Source organism: Dasypus novemcinctus, chromosome 17 (assembly GCF_030445035.2).
Source record: "Dasypus novemcinctus isolate mDasNov1 chromosome 17, mDasNov1.1.hap2, whole genome shotgun sequence".
In the NCBI taxonomy this organism is placed as follows: Eukaryota; Metazoa; Chordata; class Mammalia; order Cingulata; family Dasypodidae; genus Dasypus; species Dasypus novemcinctus.
Window position 1 is genome coordinate 5136764 of NC_080689.1, and position 15966 is coordinate 5152729.

Sequence of the window (15966 nt, forward strand, 5' to 3'; positions counted from 1 at the left end):
CTGGCCCACATGCAGTGCTGATGCGCGCAAGGAGTGCCGTGCCACACAGGGATGCCCTACGTAGGGGAGCCCACATGCAAGGAGTGCGCCCTGTAAGGAGAGCCGCCCAGCGCAAAAGAAAGTGCAGCCTGTCCAAGAATGGCATCGGACACACAGAGAGCTGACACAACAAGATGACGCAACAAAAAGAGACACAGATTCCCATGCCGCTGACAACAACAGAAGCGGACAAAAGAAGAACACGCAGCAAATGGACACACAGAACAGACAACCGGAGGGGGGGGGAATTAAAAAAAAAGTTAACATGTAGAAAAATGCATCTTATATTTTGGAAGCAATGATGCGACAATGCAAAGGAAGCACCGCTCTTAGAGATGGGATCACCTCTGTGCTGAAGCAGTGGGTGCTGCTTTTAGTAAACAAAATTGTTTTACTGGTCACAGAAGGCAAGAGTGCCAAATTATTATATATAAATTTTTGTAATCTCACTAACCCAATAGAATTATTCCTTAATACATATTAGTGAAAAATATACTTACAGATCTAAGCCTTTTTATTGTATCCTCCAATACTATTATATTATTTTGCTGGCAAATGAGTTCAATCTGAAAAACAAGCCAAAAAAATTAAAATTATTTTATTTAGATTAAAAATGTTTAAACTGCTTTAACTGGAAAGAGGGCATCAAAAAAGGAAGTCACTTAAAAATAAAAACATGAAAACAGAAATAATTTAAGAAAGAAAAGGAAAAGACAAACTACCCCTTTATATATGCCTTTCCTTTGATGGAAAAGGGAACCTAAGGCAAAATATAGCAGTTCTTTTAAATTATCTAATGTTTTGGATAAAATATTAATTGATTCTTTTTTGCTGAATTACTCCACATGAACTGGGACAAAATGTTAACTAATTATAATTCCAAAGACAATAGGGAAGGGATAAAAATAATGACTGTAATAAAAGAAACCTCTACCAAATAATCCCATTCAGAAGTGACTGCTCTCTCCTCTGAACTCCTTTAATAATTTAGTTCAATCCAATCCACAAAATACTTTTGCACCAATTCTATGACATTTAACATAACCAGTATTTTGGTACAGTTACCTACAGTCATAAATTCACCCACAACTAGACTGTAAGTTCCTAGAGAACAGCAGCTAAGCTTTTATACAAAGCTGTAAGGTTCCTTGCAAACAGTTGGCACATTCGTTCAATGAATGTGTTTTGCAACTCATAAACTTCCTCCTTGTTATTCTAATTTTGTCTGCTATATTTTGAATTTCAATTTCCTGGGATCATTGCTCTTCATTTGTTTATTAGCCTAATGTTCTCTTCTGAGATCTCACTGAAAGTCACATTTAATTTTATGTAATATTAAGGAGGGTTATTGTTTGAAATATAACTTATGGACAGTTATATCTTATATAGAGTTTTGGACAGCTACCTTTCAATGTTTTAATTTATATTACTACATAGCCACTAAAAAGAAATGGATCTATTTCTAACAATTTGTAAAGATGTCTAAACTAAATTAAGTGAAAAAAACTCATGTTACAAAATAATTATCTAATATGACCTCATTCACATAAAAAATAAATTTACACAATCCTACAGGCAAATGGAACATAGTCAATGAAATGTTAACTGTAATAAACAGATTGCAACCAGGTAAAATAAAGTATGATTATGGTAAATATTATTTTCTTCTTTATACTTTTCTATATAGACTGAATATTTTATAATAAACATATATTGCTTTTATAATGATAAAACAATAATAACTAAATTCTGAAGAATAAGAACTGGCCCAAATGAAAAAAATGCTAATTCATAGTTTTAATTTATTTACTAATTGTTTAATGAGTGCCTGAATGGTATAGCAGTAAATAGAACAGACAAAACCTCTGCTTTCATCAGCTTACATTCCAGTCAAAGAGAGAGAAACAAAAGATATTAGGCAAAATATGTATCAGAGAGTGATATGCCATTCAAAAAATTTTTAATGGGGAAACAGACTTGGCCCGGTGGTTAGGGCGTCCGTCTACCACATGGGAGGTCTGCGATTCAAAGCCCGGGCCTCCTTGACCCGTGTGGAGCTGGCCCACGCGAAGTGTTGATGTGCGCAAGGAGTGCCCTGCCACGCAGGGGTGTCCCCGCGTAGGGGAGCCCCACACACAAGGAGTATGCCCCATAGGGAGAGCCACCCAGCTCGAAGGAAAGTGCAGCCTGCCCAGGAATGGTGCCGCACACACGGAGAGCTGACACAACAAGATGACGCAACAAGGAGAGACAGATTCCCATGCCGCTGACAACAACAGAAGTGGACAAAGAAACAAGACGCAGCAAATGGACACAGAGAACAGACAACCGGGGTGGGGGAGAAGAGGAGAAAAATAAATAAATAAATAAATAAATAAATAAATCTTAACAAAAAATTTTTAATGAACACTAATATACCTGTCCTAGTTACTTGATCTATAAGAGTGAACAAAGCAAACCAGGATTCCTGCCTTTGGGAACTTTATATTCCAGCTGGTGTACAGAGACAATAAAAACAACCTAAAAATGAAATAAGTATAAGGCACATTAGAAAAATAAAAGCACAGCAAAGGGTGTTGGGACCGTTCCTGGAGGGAAGGCTGCTATTTTAAATAGGATGATTGGTGAAGGCCTCACTGACAAGTGACATTTGAACAAAGCCTTAGAGGTGGGAGCGAGTTAACCATATGAAAATCTGGGAGAAGAGCATGCCAAGCAAAAGGTATAGCTAGAGCAAAGTTCCTAAAGCAAAAGAATGAATGTGTGATGAGTTTCAAGAAACAGTAAGGAGATTAGTGTAGCTGGAGCAGATTGAGGGGGAGAGAAAGCAGTAGGAAAGTGTTACAGAGAAAAATAAAGCAGGGGAGAGGAAAAGAGGGTGAGGATGTATGGCTGTGTGGGTTACAGACTCTAATAGGAATGTTCCTCATGTAGGGGAGCCCCATGCAGAAGGAGTGTGCCCTGCAAGGAGAGCCGCTCTGCATAAAAAAAAAGCACGTCCTGCCCAGGAATGGATACAGCAAGATGAAGTAACAAAAAGAGAACCAGATTCCTGGTGCTGCTGACAAGAATATAAGTGGACACATAAGAACACACAGCGAATGGACACAGAGAGCAGACAAAGGGGGGGTGGGCAGGGGAGAAATAAATAATAAATCTTTTAAAAAATAGTAAAAAAATGTTTAAGAAAAAACACATAGCAATAATTATCTTTAGGAAACTACCTTATTACATTTACATATATTATTATTTAAAAACTCAACAGGTTGTTTTTTGGTCTCCAAACATTAATTTTGCTTATAAGGAACAAGGGAAAATGAGGGAAAAAAATTGTCTTCATTTTATAATTGTGTTTAAATTCCTAGTTTCTAAATTTCATAGCAGAGCACTAAAACTCAAACAATAAGTAAAATGTTTTTCAAAATATCAAAGTTACAGTAATTTAAATGCCATAACAACACAGAAGGTAAATGAATCAATAAAACTAAACAGATTTCAGAAATACATTTATGTATACAGGGAAATTTATATCTGCTAAAATGGAACTTGAAATCAGTGGCAGAAGGGTGAACTAGTCAACACGACCTCTTACTAGAGCAAAAAGAAATTTCATACTAGAAAAGTTTAGTTTAAAACTTATAGAAAGGGAAGCGGACTTGGCCCAGTGGATAGGGCATCCGCCTACCATATGGGAGGTCCGCAGTTTAAACCCCGGGCCTCCTTGACCCGTGTGGGGCTGGTCCACGCACAGTGCTGATGTGCACAAGGAGTGCCATGCCATGCAGGGGTGTCCCCCATGTAGAGGAGCCCCACACGCAAGGAGTGCGCCCCATAAGGAGAACCGCCCAGCACGAAAGAAAGTGCAGCCTGCCCAGGAGTGGTGCCGCCCACACGGAGAGCTGACACAACAAGATGACGCAACAAAAAGAAACACAGATTCCCATGCTGCTGACAAAAACAGAAGCGGGCAAAGAAGAACACGCAGCGAATGGACACAGAAAACAGACAACTGGGGTTGGGGGGAGGAAGGGGAGAGAAATAAATAAATAAATAATAAAATAAATAAAAGTTATAAAAAAGCATTAAAGAAAATTTTGGAAAATATTTCTGTAGTTCTGAGGTGAGAAGGCCTTCCTAAAGAAAAATAAAAACTCAGAAATCAGTAAAGACTGATAAATTTGCCCACACGGAAATTTAAAACTTTTATAAAATCAATTTTAAGCATGAAATAAATTGTCCATGTGAAAAGAGACATACAAAAAAAGGTGGAAGTATATGCATCTGTTTGTAGATATTTCTGCAAAGAGACTTATTGGAGAGGGAACATACAGAACATCCCTGTTGCGTGTAGTTTTTACAATTTTCCTATTACTTGGAAAATTTTTTGAACAAAATTTTTTAGAGAAATAAAATATGACATACATTTTAATCCTTAGAATAAACATTTAAATAAAATGCCAAATCTAAAAGGTTTTCAAATGTTATGTCACTTTTTCCATTGCATTTAATAATTACAGTTTTAAAAGTAAAATTAAACAATACTGATCAGTGGTAAATCTAATACCTCTGCTTCTTCAAGTTCCTTATCAGCAGTATCCACCACAAAATTTTTCTCTTTTTCTAGTTGCTCTGCTAGTTGGTCAATTTTAATCAATTCTTTACAAAGATGCTCATTGTGGCTGGTTAAATTCTCTACTTGACTGCTTACCACCTCCTTACTATCCAACAGTTTCCTAACATATTCTTCCAAGCCATGATTCGTCTGTTTGAGATCTTCAATCTGTTATAATTAGAAAGAAAATCACATTAACATCTTTCCCTTAGTTTCCCTGAGGAAGGGAACTAGGTGACCGGAATCAAGAAGGGAGGCTAGCTTCCCTGGGAAGGAGACTTACTTGTATAAATTTTTGTACTTTCTGAATTTTGTACATGTGAATGCATTAATATTTGAAGATACACTAAAATTTTTTAAAAATTTCTCATAGCCACATCTTTCAGGACAATTTACACTTTAATTCAAAATTACTTGATTGCTATTGATTTTAGCCAAACCAAAAAATGGGCATGTCTTACATCTGCAATAAAAAAGCCAGACTTGAAATTATTTCATTTTAATTAAAAATATCATTAATTAAAAGTGTTCTTTAGAATTAAATTTCTAATTATAGTAACCAAAAACTGTTAATTCTTTAGAAAGTCTTTTAGAACATACCAGTAACTTACTTGACTAAGCTAAATACGAAATCAATCAAGTATTTGCTGACTAACGTGGAGGACCACAGCTTTCCTTCCCAGTCTACTAGCAACCCATCAATGGATGAAGAAAAGGGCAGAAAGAGCCTTTTTTATCACCAAGGTATCCAAATGCCTTTAAAGAAAAAAAAATTAGATTGAACAACAATTATATGCCAGAAACTATGTTAAATTCCAAAGATACAAAGAAAGGTTAGATAACTCATTGTTTAGTTGAAATATATAAATGAACAAGGAATTGTAATAGAATATGTTAAGTACCATAACAAAAATATCTGTAAGATAAAGCAGTGGTACAAATGTTCTTTTTCACAGTATTTGTCTCTCATTGCATTTTGTTTTCCAGAAATTCAAAAAGCAATTTTATTTCTGTATTGATTTGCAATTTTTTTTGCAATTCACTTTTTTTTTTCACATGGGCTTGGTTAAATTTATTTAAGGAATGTATTAGAACAATCTGTATTACAAATTGCAGGTGGTATTTAAAAGGAAATTTGTCCATAATTAGAGGAAATATATCATAAAATTACATGTTCCCTAATAATTGAAAAATGGTGCAATTCACTTTTTAAAAAATTGTTAATAAATCAATTTTATTGATACATGTTGATAAAGCATACTCTTGCACTTTAAGCACATTAGGCACCTACAATGCTCAAAATATGCAAAATGAGAGAAGAACACTGTCATTAAGAAACATGTCATTAAGAAACATTTAAAATTGCTATATATCTAATCTCTTAGCTGTAAAACCATTTTTGCCCTGATACTGTCCTCTTTAAATAATTATACAGATAGCTCCTTCCAAACCATCAAATCAAAGTTTTCTTTAAAAATATGAAACTTATCTATATTTTGTATTACTATATAGTGAAATACCCTAAAGTTCAGGAATTTTTTACCTTTTTGACCTTTTGACTATTTTGACTAAATATGCTACAATGTCACTTCTTATACTCAATAACTATATATTTAAAAGCATGATAAAAGCCATTATTTAATACAATTTTGACTTTGGTATTTTTAAGGCATACTAACTTGTGAGATTTAAAGGTAAGCAGCTTGAATTTTTCAAATCCAGCAAGCAAAAATTTTGAAGAATTTTTAAAACTATAAACTTTTTAAAAAGAAAAACTATAACCCCATCAAGATGGCAGAGAGAGATATTTCAGGTCTCTGCCCTACCACAGAAGCTTTGAACAACCAGCAAGAACTAGCAGAAACATGTTTCTAAAAACTCCCCCAAAGCACTTAAAGGGCTGCAGTAACAGGGCAAGCACCGAATAAAGAAAAAGGCTACTTAAAAGCTGTAGGCTCCAGCGGCACCCCGGCTGGCCCCTCTCCGGGCACTCCCAGTGCAGATCCCTGGTCCGGTTGCAGAGGGAGCAGAGTAAGCCTTGTGCACATCCTGGGAGCTTATAGGCCTGGCCTAATTGGTCTGGTGGTGGCCTGAGGGCCTTGCAGCCCCGGAACTTGCCTTGCTATAGAAGGTGGCTCTCAGAGCTCTCCTACTGAACACCACGGGAGAGCAGTCCCGGGGTGAAGCCTCAGGCAAGAGAATGCTTGCTGCAGGGCATAGAACTCAGGGCCCAAGACCAACCGTTTCTTAGGGACATTCAGATCCCTGTAAATGGTAAACAGGGAAATTCCTAGGGCCACATATGCATGACCGAGAAGACACAGGCACAAAATCAGGGAGGCGCCCACACATTGGCCTGGAGCTATTCTCCAAACTCATTATATGGATAATCTCTGGAGGAGAGCATTTTATACAGGTCAATGTGCAAACTTTGGCAAAGGTATTTTCCTTTTTATCCTTTTGTTGTTGTTGTTGTTAGCGTCTGCCATTCAAGGAAAGCTCTGTCATAACATATGCTTAAGGAGCATCTAGATGATTCAAAGTCTAAGTTCCAGTGATAACACACTAAAGTAACAAAATGTCCAGGTTTCAACAAAAGATTACAAAACATACAAAGAAACTGAAAGAGATAGCCCATGCAAAAGATAAGATTAAAGCATTAGAAACTATCAGAGAGAACCAGACCTGGGATGCACCAAATAAAGACTTTATAAAAATGGTCCTAAATATGCTCAAAGAGCTAAAGGAAAACATGGACAAAGAACTAAAGGAAATCGGGAAATGACAGATGAACACAAGGAGAACATCAATGGAGTGATGGAAATTATGAAAAGGAACCAGAGCTGAAGACCACAGTAACAGAACTTTAAAATTCCCTGGATGGGTTAATAGCACATTGGAGCTGGCAAAAAAATCAGTGAACTTGAGGATAAGACAATTGAAATCATTCTGTCAGAGGAGCAGAAAGAAGTATGAAAAAAAAAAACAAAAAAACAAGCAGAGCATGAGAATCCCACAAGACATTCCCCGATAAACAAAAGCTGAGGGAGCAGTCTCTAGAGCAGCCCTTCAGAGATGCTAGTTTTGCAGTTTGAAAGGAAGAGAGTACACAATAGATTTAAGCTCCATGAAAAATTGAAAATCTCCAGTGAAGTTAATGACATAGGTAAATATAAATGCCTATACTATTGTAGTTTTGGTTTGTAACCCCACTTTTTATTTCCTTCAGGATATGAAAGGCAAAAGTAAAAAATGTAATGATGAAACAGCGAACTTGGACTCAATACATAAACAGGTAATTTGTGAGAAGAACTACATAAAGGTGGTGGGATGGAGGACTGTAGGAAAGTCGTGGACGTTGATACCCAAACAAATACTATTGTTATTGATTTAGGATGTTAAATTTAAGCCCCATGGCTAACTACAAAGGAAATACTGGAGAATATGCAAGCTCAAAGAGAAAGAAATTTCTTTGAGTACAGGCTGCCGAAGGGCATTGGGGAGTTAACGCACAATGAGTTTAGGACTTGTGTGTGGCGAGATGGGAAAGCTTTAGTAATGCAAAATGGTGAGGGTACTGCAATATTGTGAATGTGATTAATCCCACTGGACTGTATGCTTGGAGTGGTTGAGATGGGAAAGTTTATGCTGTATAAATGTTCCCAAAATTTAAAAAAAAAAAAAAAAGCAACTAAAGAATCAATGACAATTAAATACAATACATGCTCTTGGATAGAATCTATTGAGAGTAGAAGAGGCTCAGAGGGACATACAAAAAATGGAATATAGACTGTAGTTTATATCAATGTTAAATTTCTTCAACTTGATAACTGCATTTAATGACATAATAAAATACTAGTTTTTAGGAAAGGTACATGATAGTATTAAGTGTTCATGGAGCATGACTATACAACCTACACTCACATGTTCAGAAAATGGACAGACAGCTGAAGAGATTGATAGAAAAGAATGACATGGCAAATGTGGCAAAATGTTAAAATTTGTGGACCTGGGTATGGCAAGGGTAGAGTTGTGTTAGAGTTCTATACATGGGGTTTATATTATTTAACTGTCTTAAGTTTGAAAGAATTATTTTTTTGAAGGAAAATTATAGATGCACCTGTTATTTCCTTAGTTGCGTCTTTTATTACAACTGGCCTGAATTAAAGCAAGACCTTCTACTCTTTGTTTTTTTGGTTCCCTCCCATAAAATGCCAGAAATGCAAATATGAATGCAAATTTAGAAATGTAAATTTGAAGTCACTCCTTGACCTTATGGTACCTTATTACTCTGGAATTTTTTTTTTTTTGAGGTACCAGGGCCAAGATCGAACTTGGGACCTCATATGTGGGAAGCCGGTGCTCAACCACTGGGCCACATCAGCTCCCCTGAATTGGTTTTTTTCATTTGTTTGCTTGTTGCTTTTGTTTTTTTCTAGGAGGCACCAGGGTCCAAACCCAGGGCCTCCCATGTGGGAAGCAGGTGCTCAATCGTTTTGAGCCACATCTGCTCCTGAGAATATTTTTTAAAATGCCATGTGTTCCAAACCCTACTGACCTATCCAGCCTCATTTCCCATCATCACCAATATATACCTAAGCTACAACAAACAATGCCACTAAACTCATTTTTAAACCTATTTTAAGCAAGTTGTTAGAAATGTTACAGACTTTGTCACAAAAATCCCTTTATGAGGATCTCGGGGAACTTTGCTCAGGTCCCAATCTCAGGAAAAAAAATTTGCTTTTAGATACTTAGGTTTGTTCTTACCTTATGGACCGTGAATTCTTCAAATGTTTCTTTCCCTCTTGCCTTTGCCTCTAACAACTTGTACAGAAAATGAATGGAATGGTTTTCTATCTATACTTGTAATTCTCATCTTTGGATTTCACAAAATTTCCTTTTTTTCTCCTACCCTTATCTGAACTACTTTTATTCTTAATAATTTTACAAACTACCGAATGTGGGGTGAACAGCTAGGCTTTATCCATGTGCCTCTCTGACTTTGTTCATGGCCTCTACTGTATTAGAGGCCCCACCCCAACAGTAAAACCATGTTCACTCATCTTTCAACATGACAGGAGAGGTTAAATGCTTCTCCTCCTGTTCCCTCCCACAAAGCCTCATAGTTCTTTATCTTAGCATTTTATCAGATACATTGGAAAAATCTGTTTACTTGTCTGTTCCTTTTGCTAAATTCTAAGCTATTTAAGGGGACTGTATCTCTCACTGCTATGTCATAACTCATTTCTCCATCATTTACTATGTATCTGGCACACAATGCTTAAATACTGTTAAATGAATATAATGAATTATAAATAAATGAACTCCCCTCATCGTGATATCAAACCCTATTTTTACTCAACTTCAAGACACAAGTACTTCAGAAGAGTAAACAGTAGAAAAGTGTGGGCTTTGGACTTAGGCAGACTTAACGTTTAGATCCTCTCAGTTCATTACCAGTTATGAACCTTAAGCAATTTACTGTATTGTCATGATCCTAAGTGATGCAATCTGACTTCAGAAAAAAGTTAATGTAAGCATCTTGAGTCTTCATCTGTTGAATGGAGAGAAAATGTATACATAGCCAGAGAGATTATATAAAAGCTCAAGTAAAATTTCTGGCAAATAATAAACACTCAAAAAGTAGCATTTATTTTAAAACTTTTTATTTTTGAAATAAAGATTAAGAGGAAGTTGCAAATAGTACAGAGAGGTGACATTTACCCCTTTCCCCTAAAGGTTACATATTATAGTAAAATATCAAGCCCAGATATCTGATATTGGTACATGTATGCATTTTATCACATGTAAATTCCTGTAACCACCATCACAATCAAGATACAGAACTATTCCATCACCACAAAGACTGACCTCCTGCTACTCCTTTATACTCATACCGCTGCCCTTCTCCATCCCTACTGCAAATCACTATTCAGTTTTCCATTTCTGTAATTATGTCACTTCAAGAATGTTACATAAATAAAATTATACAGTATGTAATATTTTGAACTTGGCTTTTTCAGTCAGTATATTGTCCTTGCGATCCATCCAAGTTGCTGCACATATCAATAGTTCATTCCTTTTTACTACTGAGTAGTAGTCCATGATATGGACATACCTCAGTTAGTTTAACCATTCACCTATAAGGGAAATTTTAGTTGTTTGCATTTGGGGCTATTACAAACATAGCTGCTATGAACAAATGTGTACTGGTTTTTGAGCAGACAAAAGTTTTCATTATTCTGGGATAAAAATGCCCATGAATACAATTGCTGGGCTATACGGTAAATGTTTAGTTTTACAAGAAACTGCCAAGCTCTTTTTGAGAAGGGTGATGCCATTTTACATCGCCACCAGCATTTAAAGATCCAGTTTCTCCAATTCCTCACCAGTATGTGGTACTGCCACTATTTTTTTTAACCGTTCTAATAGGTGTGAAAAATCTCATCATGTATTGTATTTGTATTCTGTTGTTAGTTTTACAATCTATGAACACAATAGGTCTCTCCATTTATTTAGGTCTTGTTTGCTCATTTCTGAGGTTTTTACCATAAAAGTTTTGTATATATTTTGCTAGATTTATACATAACGACTTCATTTTCTATTTGACTATAAGTGGTATTATAAAGTTTGTTCTGTTTACGAATATAAACACAAATTTTCCATATTTGTCTTGTATCCTGCAAATCCTGCAACCTTACTGCTCACTTATTCTGAGGTTTTATTTGTAGATTTTATGTAGATTTTTCAGCATAGTGCATCATGTCATCTGCAAACAGAGACAATTACATTTCTTCCTTTTTGATCTGTTTGCCTTTTACTTATTCACTGCCTGGCTGGAAGGTTCAATACTATGTTGAAGTGGTGAGACGCAGACATCCTTGCCTTGTTACCACTCTTGGAGGGAATGCATGTAGTCTTTTCACCACTGAGTATGATGTTAGTTGCAGGTTTCGGTAGATTTTTTATTTATTTCTCTCCCCTTCCCCCCCCCCGGCCCCCCCCCATTGTCTGCTCTTGTGTCCATTCACTTTGTGTTCTGTGTCTACTTGCATTCTCGGCGGCACGAGGAATCTCTGTCCTTCTTATTGTGTCATCTTGCTGCATCAGCTCCGCGTGTGTGCATGCACAACTCCTGGGTGGGCTGTGCTTTTCACATGTGGAGGCTATCCTTGCAAGAGCACTCCTTGCACGTGCAGCACCCATACACAGGGGACTCCCGAAGGGCACAGTACTCCTTGTACGCATCAGCACTGTGCATGGGCCTCTTATTCCTAGCTTGCTTGGAGTTATTGTGGATAAGAGATGAATTTTATCAAATGATTTTTCTGTGATATGATCATTTTTCTCCTCTAACCTGTTAATTTCATGGATTTCATTTGGTTTTTCAAATATTGAATCAGCTCTGCTTCTCTGAAATTAATCAAACTTGATCATGATCTAAACTTTTTTATATATATTGTTGAATTCTCTCTGCTAATATTGTGCTAAGAACTTTCACAGCTATATTCAAGAGAAATGCTGATATGTAGCTTTCTTTTTGCCCAATCTTTGTTTTGGTATCCAGGCAATAATGACCTCATAAAACAAACTGGAAAATGTTCTCTTCTATATTCTGAAAGAGTTTGTGAAGAATTGGTGTTAATTCTTTAAACTGAGAGGAGTCTCCATTTAAACCAGCAGCGCCAGGAAGTGGATGTGGCTCAAGCAGCTGGGCATCTGCCTACCACACGGGAATCCTGGTGCCTCCTAAAGACGACAAACCGGACAGCCAGCTGATGCAACAGGAGAGTTGACACAACAGATGATGCAACGAGGAGACTCAACAAGTAGGAAGTGGAGGTGGCTCAAGTGACTGGGCACCTCCTTCCCACATGTGAGGTCCCAGCTTTGTTTCCTGGTGCCTCCCTAAAAAAAAAGACAAGTAGACACAGAGCACACAACACAGAGAGCAGACAGCAAATGCAAACAATGGGGTGGGTGGAAGAGAAAGAAAGAAAATAATTCTTTAAAAAAAAAAAACAGCAGCAGAGCCTGTAGATTTTGGGGGGAGTTTTTTAATTATGAATTCAACTTCCCAAATAGTTGTAGGAAAAAAAAGAAAAAAATAGCTGTACAGCTACTGAAATTACCTATTTCATATTGGTAATTGTGTAGTTTGTGTTTTTCAAGGAAGTGGTCCATTTCATCAAATGTCAAATTAATATGCATAGAGTATTATCTTATTATGCTTTTGATGTTTGTAGGGACTGTAGTATATCCCCTGGTTCATTCCTGGCATTGGTCATTTGTTTCTTCTTTCTTCATCAATTTTACTAGATGTTTATCAATTCTTCTTTTCAAAGACGAGATCAGCTTTTTGTTTCATTGACTTCCTTTCTGCTTTTCTGCTCCCTATTTCATTCGTTTTGGTTATCATCTTTGTTTTTAGGAGGTACCAGGGATTGATCCTGGTACTTCACACAAGGGAAGCAGGCACTCAACCACTTGAGCTACATCTACTCCCCAGTTATCATCTTTATTACTTCCTTCTGTTTGCTATGACTTTATTCCTCTTTTTCTGGTTTCTTAAGGTGTGTGCATAGATAATCTATGAGACTTCTCCCCTTTTCTAATGCATGTATTTGGTGCTATAAATTTCTCTTTCAACATTCTTTCAGCTGCATCCCACAAGTTGTGATAGCTTTTTACATTTTTATTCAGTTCAATGATTTCCCATGGATTAGAGGTATATAGTTTGGTTTCCAAGTATTTGGATATTTTCCTGTTATCTTTTTGCTACTGATTCTAATTTGATTCCACTGCAGTCAAAAAACACTTTGTATGATATCAATTCTTTTTCATTTGTTGAGGTTTATTTTATGGCCAGTAACGTCATCTATCTTGATGTACGTCTAATTAAACACTTAGAAAGCACATTGTACTGTCGGTGGATAGAGTGGTCTATAAGTTATCAATTCAATTCTGTTGGTTGATGGTGCTGCTGAGTTCTTTCATATCCTTACTAATTTTCTGTTTTATCGTTTGTTGGAAGAGGGATGTTGAAGTACCCATGAATTTGTCTATTTTTCACTTCTATCAGTTTTTGCTTCACATATTTTTCAGCTATGTTGTTTGGTATATACATATTTAGGGTTGCTCTGTCTTCTTGGCAGATTAAGCCTTTAATCATTATATAACCCTTTCTGTTCCAGATAATTTTCTTTCCTTATTTCATATTCATGTAACAACTCCTGCTTTCTTTTGATTCATGTCTGCATGGTATGCCTTTATACATTCTTTTTCTTTAACCCTAGCTATATTGTTATATTTGAAGTGAGTTTCATGTAGACAGCATATAGTTGGGTCGTATTTTTTTTAATTCATTTGGCCAATCTCTTCTATTGTGTATTCAGACGATTTATAATTTTTCAATTTTCCCCCAAGATGGTTCCTCATCTTTTTGCTTGTTGTTTGCTCGTTTTTTTTCCTTTAGAAGGCACCATAAACCAAACCCAAGACCTCCCATGTGGGAGGCAGGTGCTCAACTACTTAACCACATCCTCTCCCAAAGTATAATTACTGATATGCTAAAGCTTAAACCTGATATTTTCTTTTGCTTTCTCTTTACTGTTTTTTCCTCTCTGTTTTGTTTCTTCTGCCTTCCCATGGGATACCTAACACTTTTTAGAATCCTATGTTGATTTATATATACTTTATCTCTTTGAATAGCTTTTAGCAGTTGTTGTACATTATATATAACTATCCATCTATTGGGGTCAATATTTTACCAAGTCAAGTGAAGTGTAGAAACTTTACCTCCCTTTATATTGCTTCTCACTCCTATGTATAAATTAATTGTCTTAAATATTTCCTCTCCAGCATACTAGAGTGACAGATCTTTTATTTCAGCACCTGAAAAATGCTGTGCCACTTATTTCTGGCCTCCACGCTTTCAGATGAGAAATCTGCTGTCATTTGAATTGACGTTTCCTCCTTTTAGCTAATGCATCATTTCTCTCTGGCTGCTTCCAGGATTTTACTGTCTTTATTTTTCACAATTTTGACTATGAAGTATCTTGGTGTGGATTTCTTTCAGTTTATCTCATTAGGCATGTGCTCATCTTGTTTTATGCCTCATGCAAAATTGGGGAAATTTTCAGCCATTATTTCTTAAAATACATTTTCAACCTGACCCTCTTTCTTCTGTCCTGGACTACATGAATGCTAACCTTTTGCTATAATCCCACAAGTCCCTAGGGCTTTATTCATTTTTTAAAAATTTGTTTTCTATTGTTCATATTGTATATTTTCTATCATTCTATTCATAAGTCCACTGACTCATTCTTTTCTCCATTCTGCTATGGCCCATCCACTGAGTTTATTTTAGTTAACTGTATTTTTAGATCTAAAATTTCCATCTGTTTCTTCTTTATATCTTTTATTTCTTTGCTGAGAGTTTTTATTTTTTCATTTGTTTCAAGCATATTTGTAATTCTTTGTTGAAGCATCTATATGATAGCTGCTTTAAAATGTTTGTGAGATAATTCTAGCACCTGTTTCATCTCAGTGTTGGCATCTGTTGATTGTCTTTCCTAATTCAAGTTAAGACCCTCCTGGATCTCGGGATGGCAGATGATTTTGACTGAGACCTGGTTTATGCTATAAGACTCTGGATCTAATTTAAATCTTGTTTTAGCAGGCTTTAGGGGGACGTCACCTCATTACTGCTAGCTAAGGGTGAAGTCTAGGTTCTTCACTTGGTCTCCATTAACACCTAGAGACAAAGGGACTCCTTCTTACTGCTAGAGTGGGGAGTTCGGGCTTCCCACTAGGCCTCCGCTGAAACTACCCTAGCTAGAAAGAAAAGAGGCATGTCATTATTGCTGCCACGCGTCCTCCACTGACACCAGGCTGGGTGGCTTAGTTATGACTGAGAGGTATTGGAAGTCCCGACCCTACACAAGGACTTCTCTGATACCACCCCAGAGAAGAGAGAAAGGGGCATCTCATTATTACTAGGTGGGGGTGGATGGCTAGGCTTCCAGAGGTCTCCACCAACACCACAGAATTGGGAGTCTCCTTCCTTCTGATGAGGATGAAAGTCTTGGTTCCTACCCAGCCCTTTCTGATACCAGGTAGGCGTGCTGTGGGGGGGTAATGAATTTGGGTAGGGACGTAATGAGTGTGGGGGGTGTGAGGGGAAGTTAGGGAGCCTCATTACAGCCTGGCAAGGATGAAAGTCTAAGCTCTTTACTCAGACTTTACTGGCAGGAGTGGTGTACGAGTTTTTTTTTGGTGTTTTTTTTAATTGTTTGCTTGAAGTAAGGCAG

The 15966-nt window shown here is 36.8% G+C and overlaps 1 protein-coding gene across 11 annotated transcripts in view; it reads right to left on the minus strand.

Moving 5' to 3' along the window:
- Positions 1-15966, minus strand: part of TSGA10 (testis specific 10) — a 142362-nt gene that overhangs the window by 119232 nt on the left and 7164 nt on the right. For 10 of the 11 annotated variants that reach the window (XR_009181082.2, XM_071208733.1, XM_004474371.5 and 7 more), the window contains 2 exons: positions 4604-4819; positions 540-605 (listed from right to left, as the gene is read on the minus strand). Coding sequence is in view for 6 of the 11 variants with exons in the window: in XM_004474371.5 (XP_004474428.2) it covers positions 540-605; positions 4604-4819 (282 nt within the window). In the remaining 5 variants the exon portion in view is untranslated. Of the gene's footprint in view, positions 1-539; positions 606-4603; positions 4820-4934; positions 5016-15966 lie in introns of those variants that run through there. The other variant, XM_058278174.2, reaches the window with a different exon arrangement.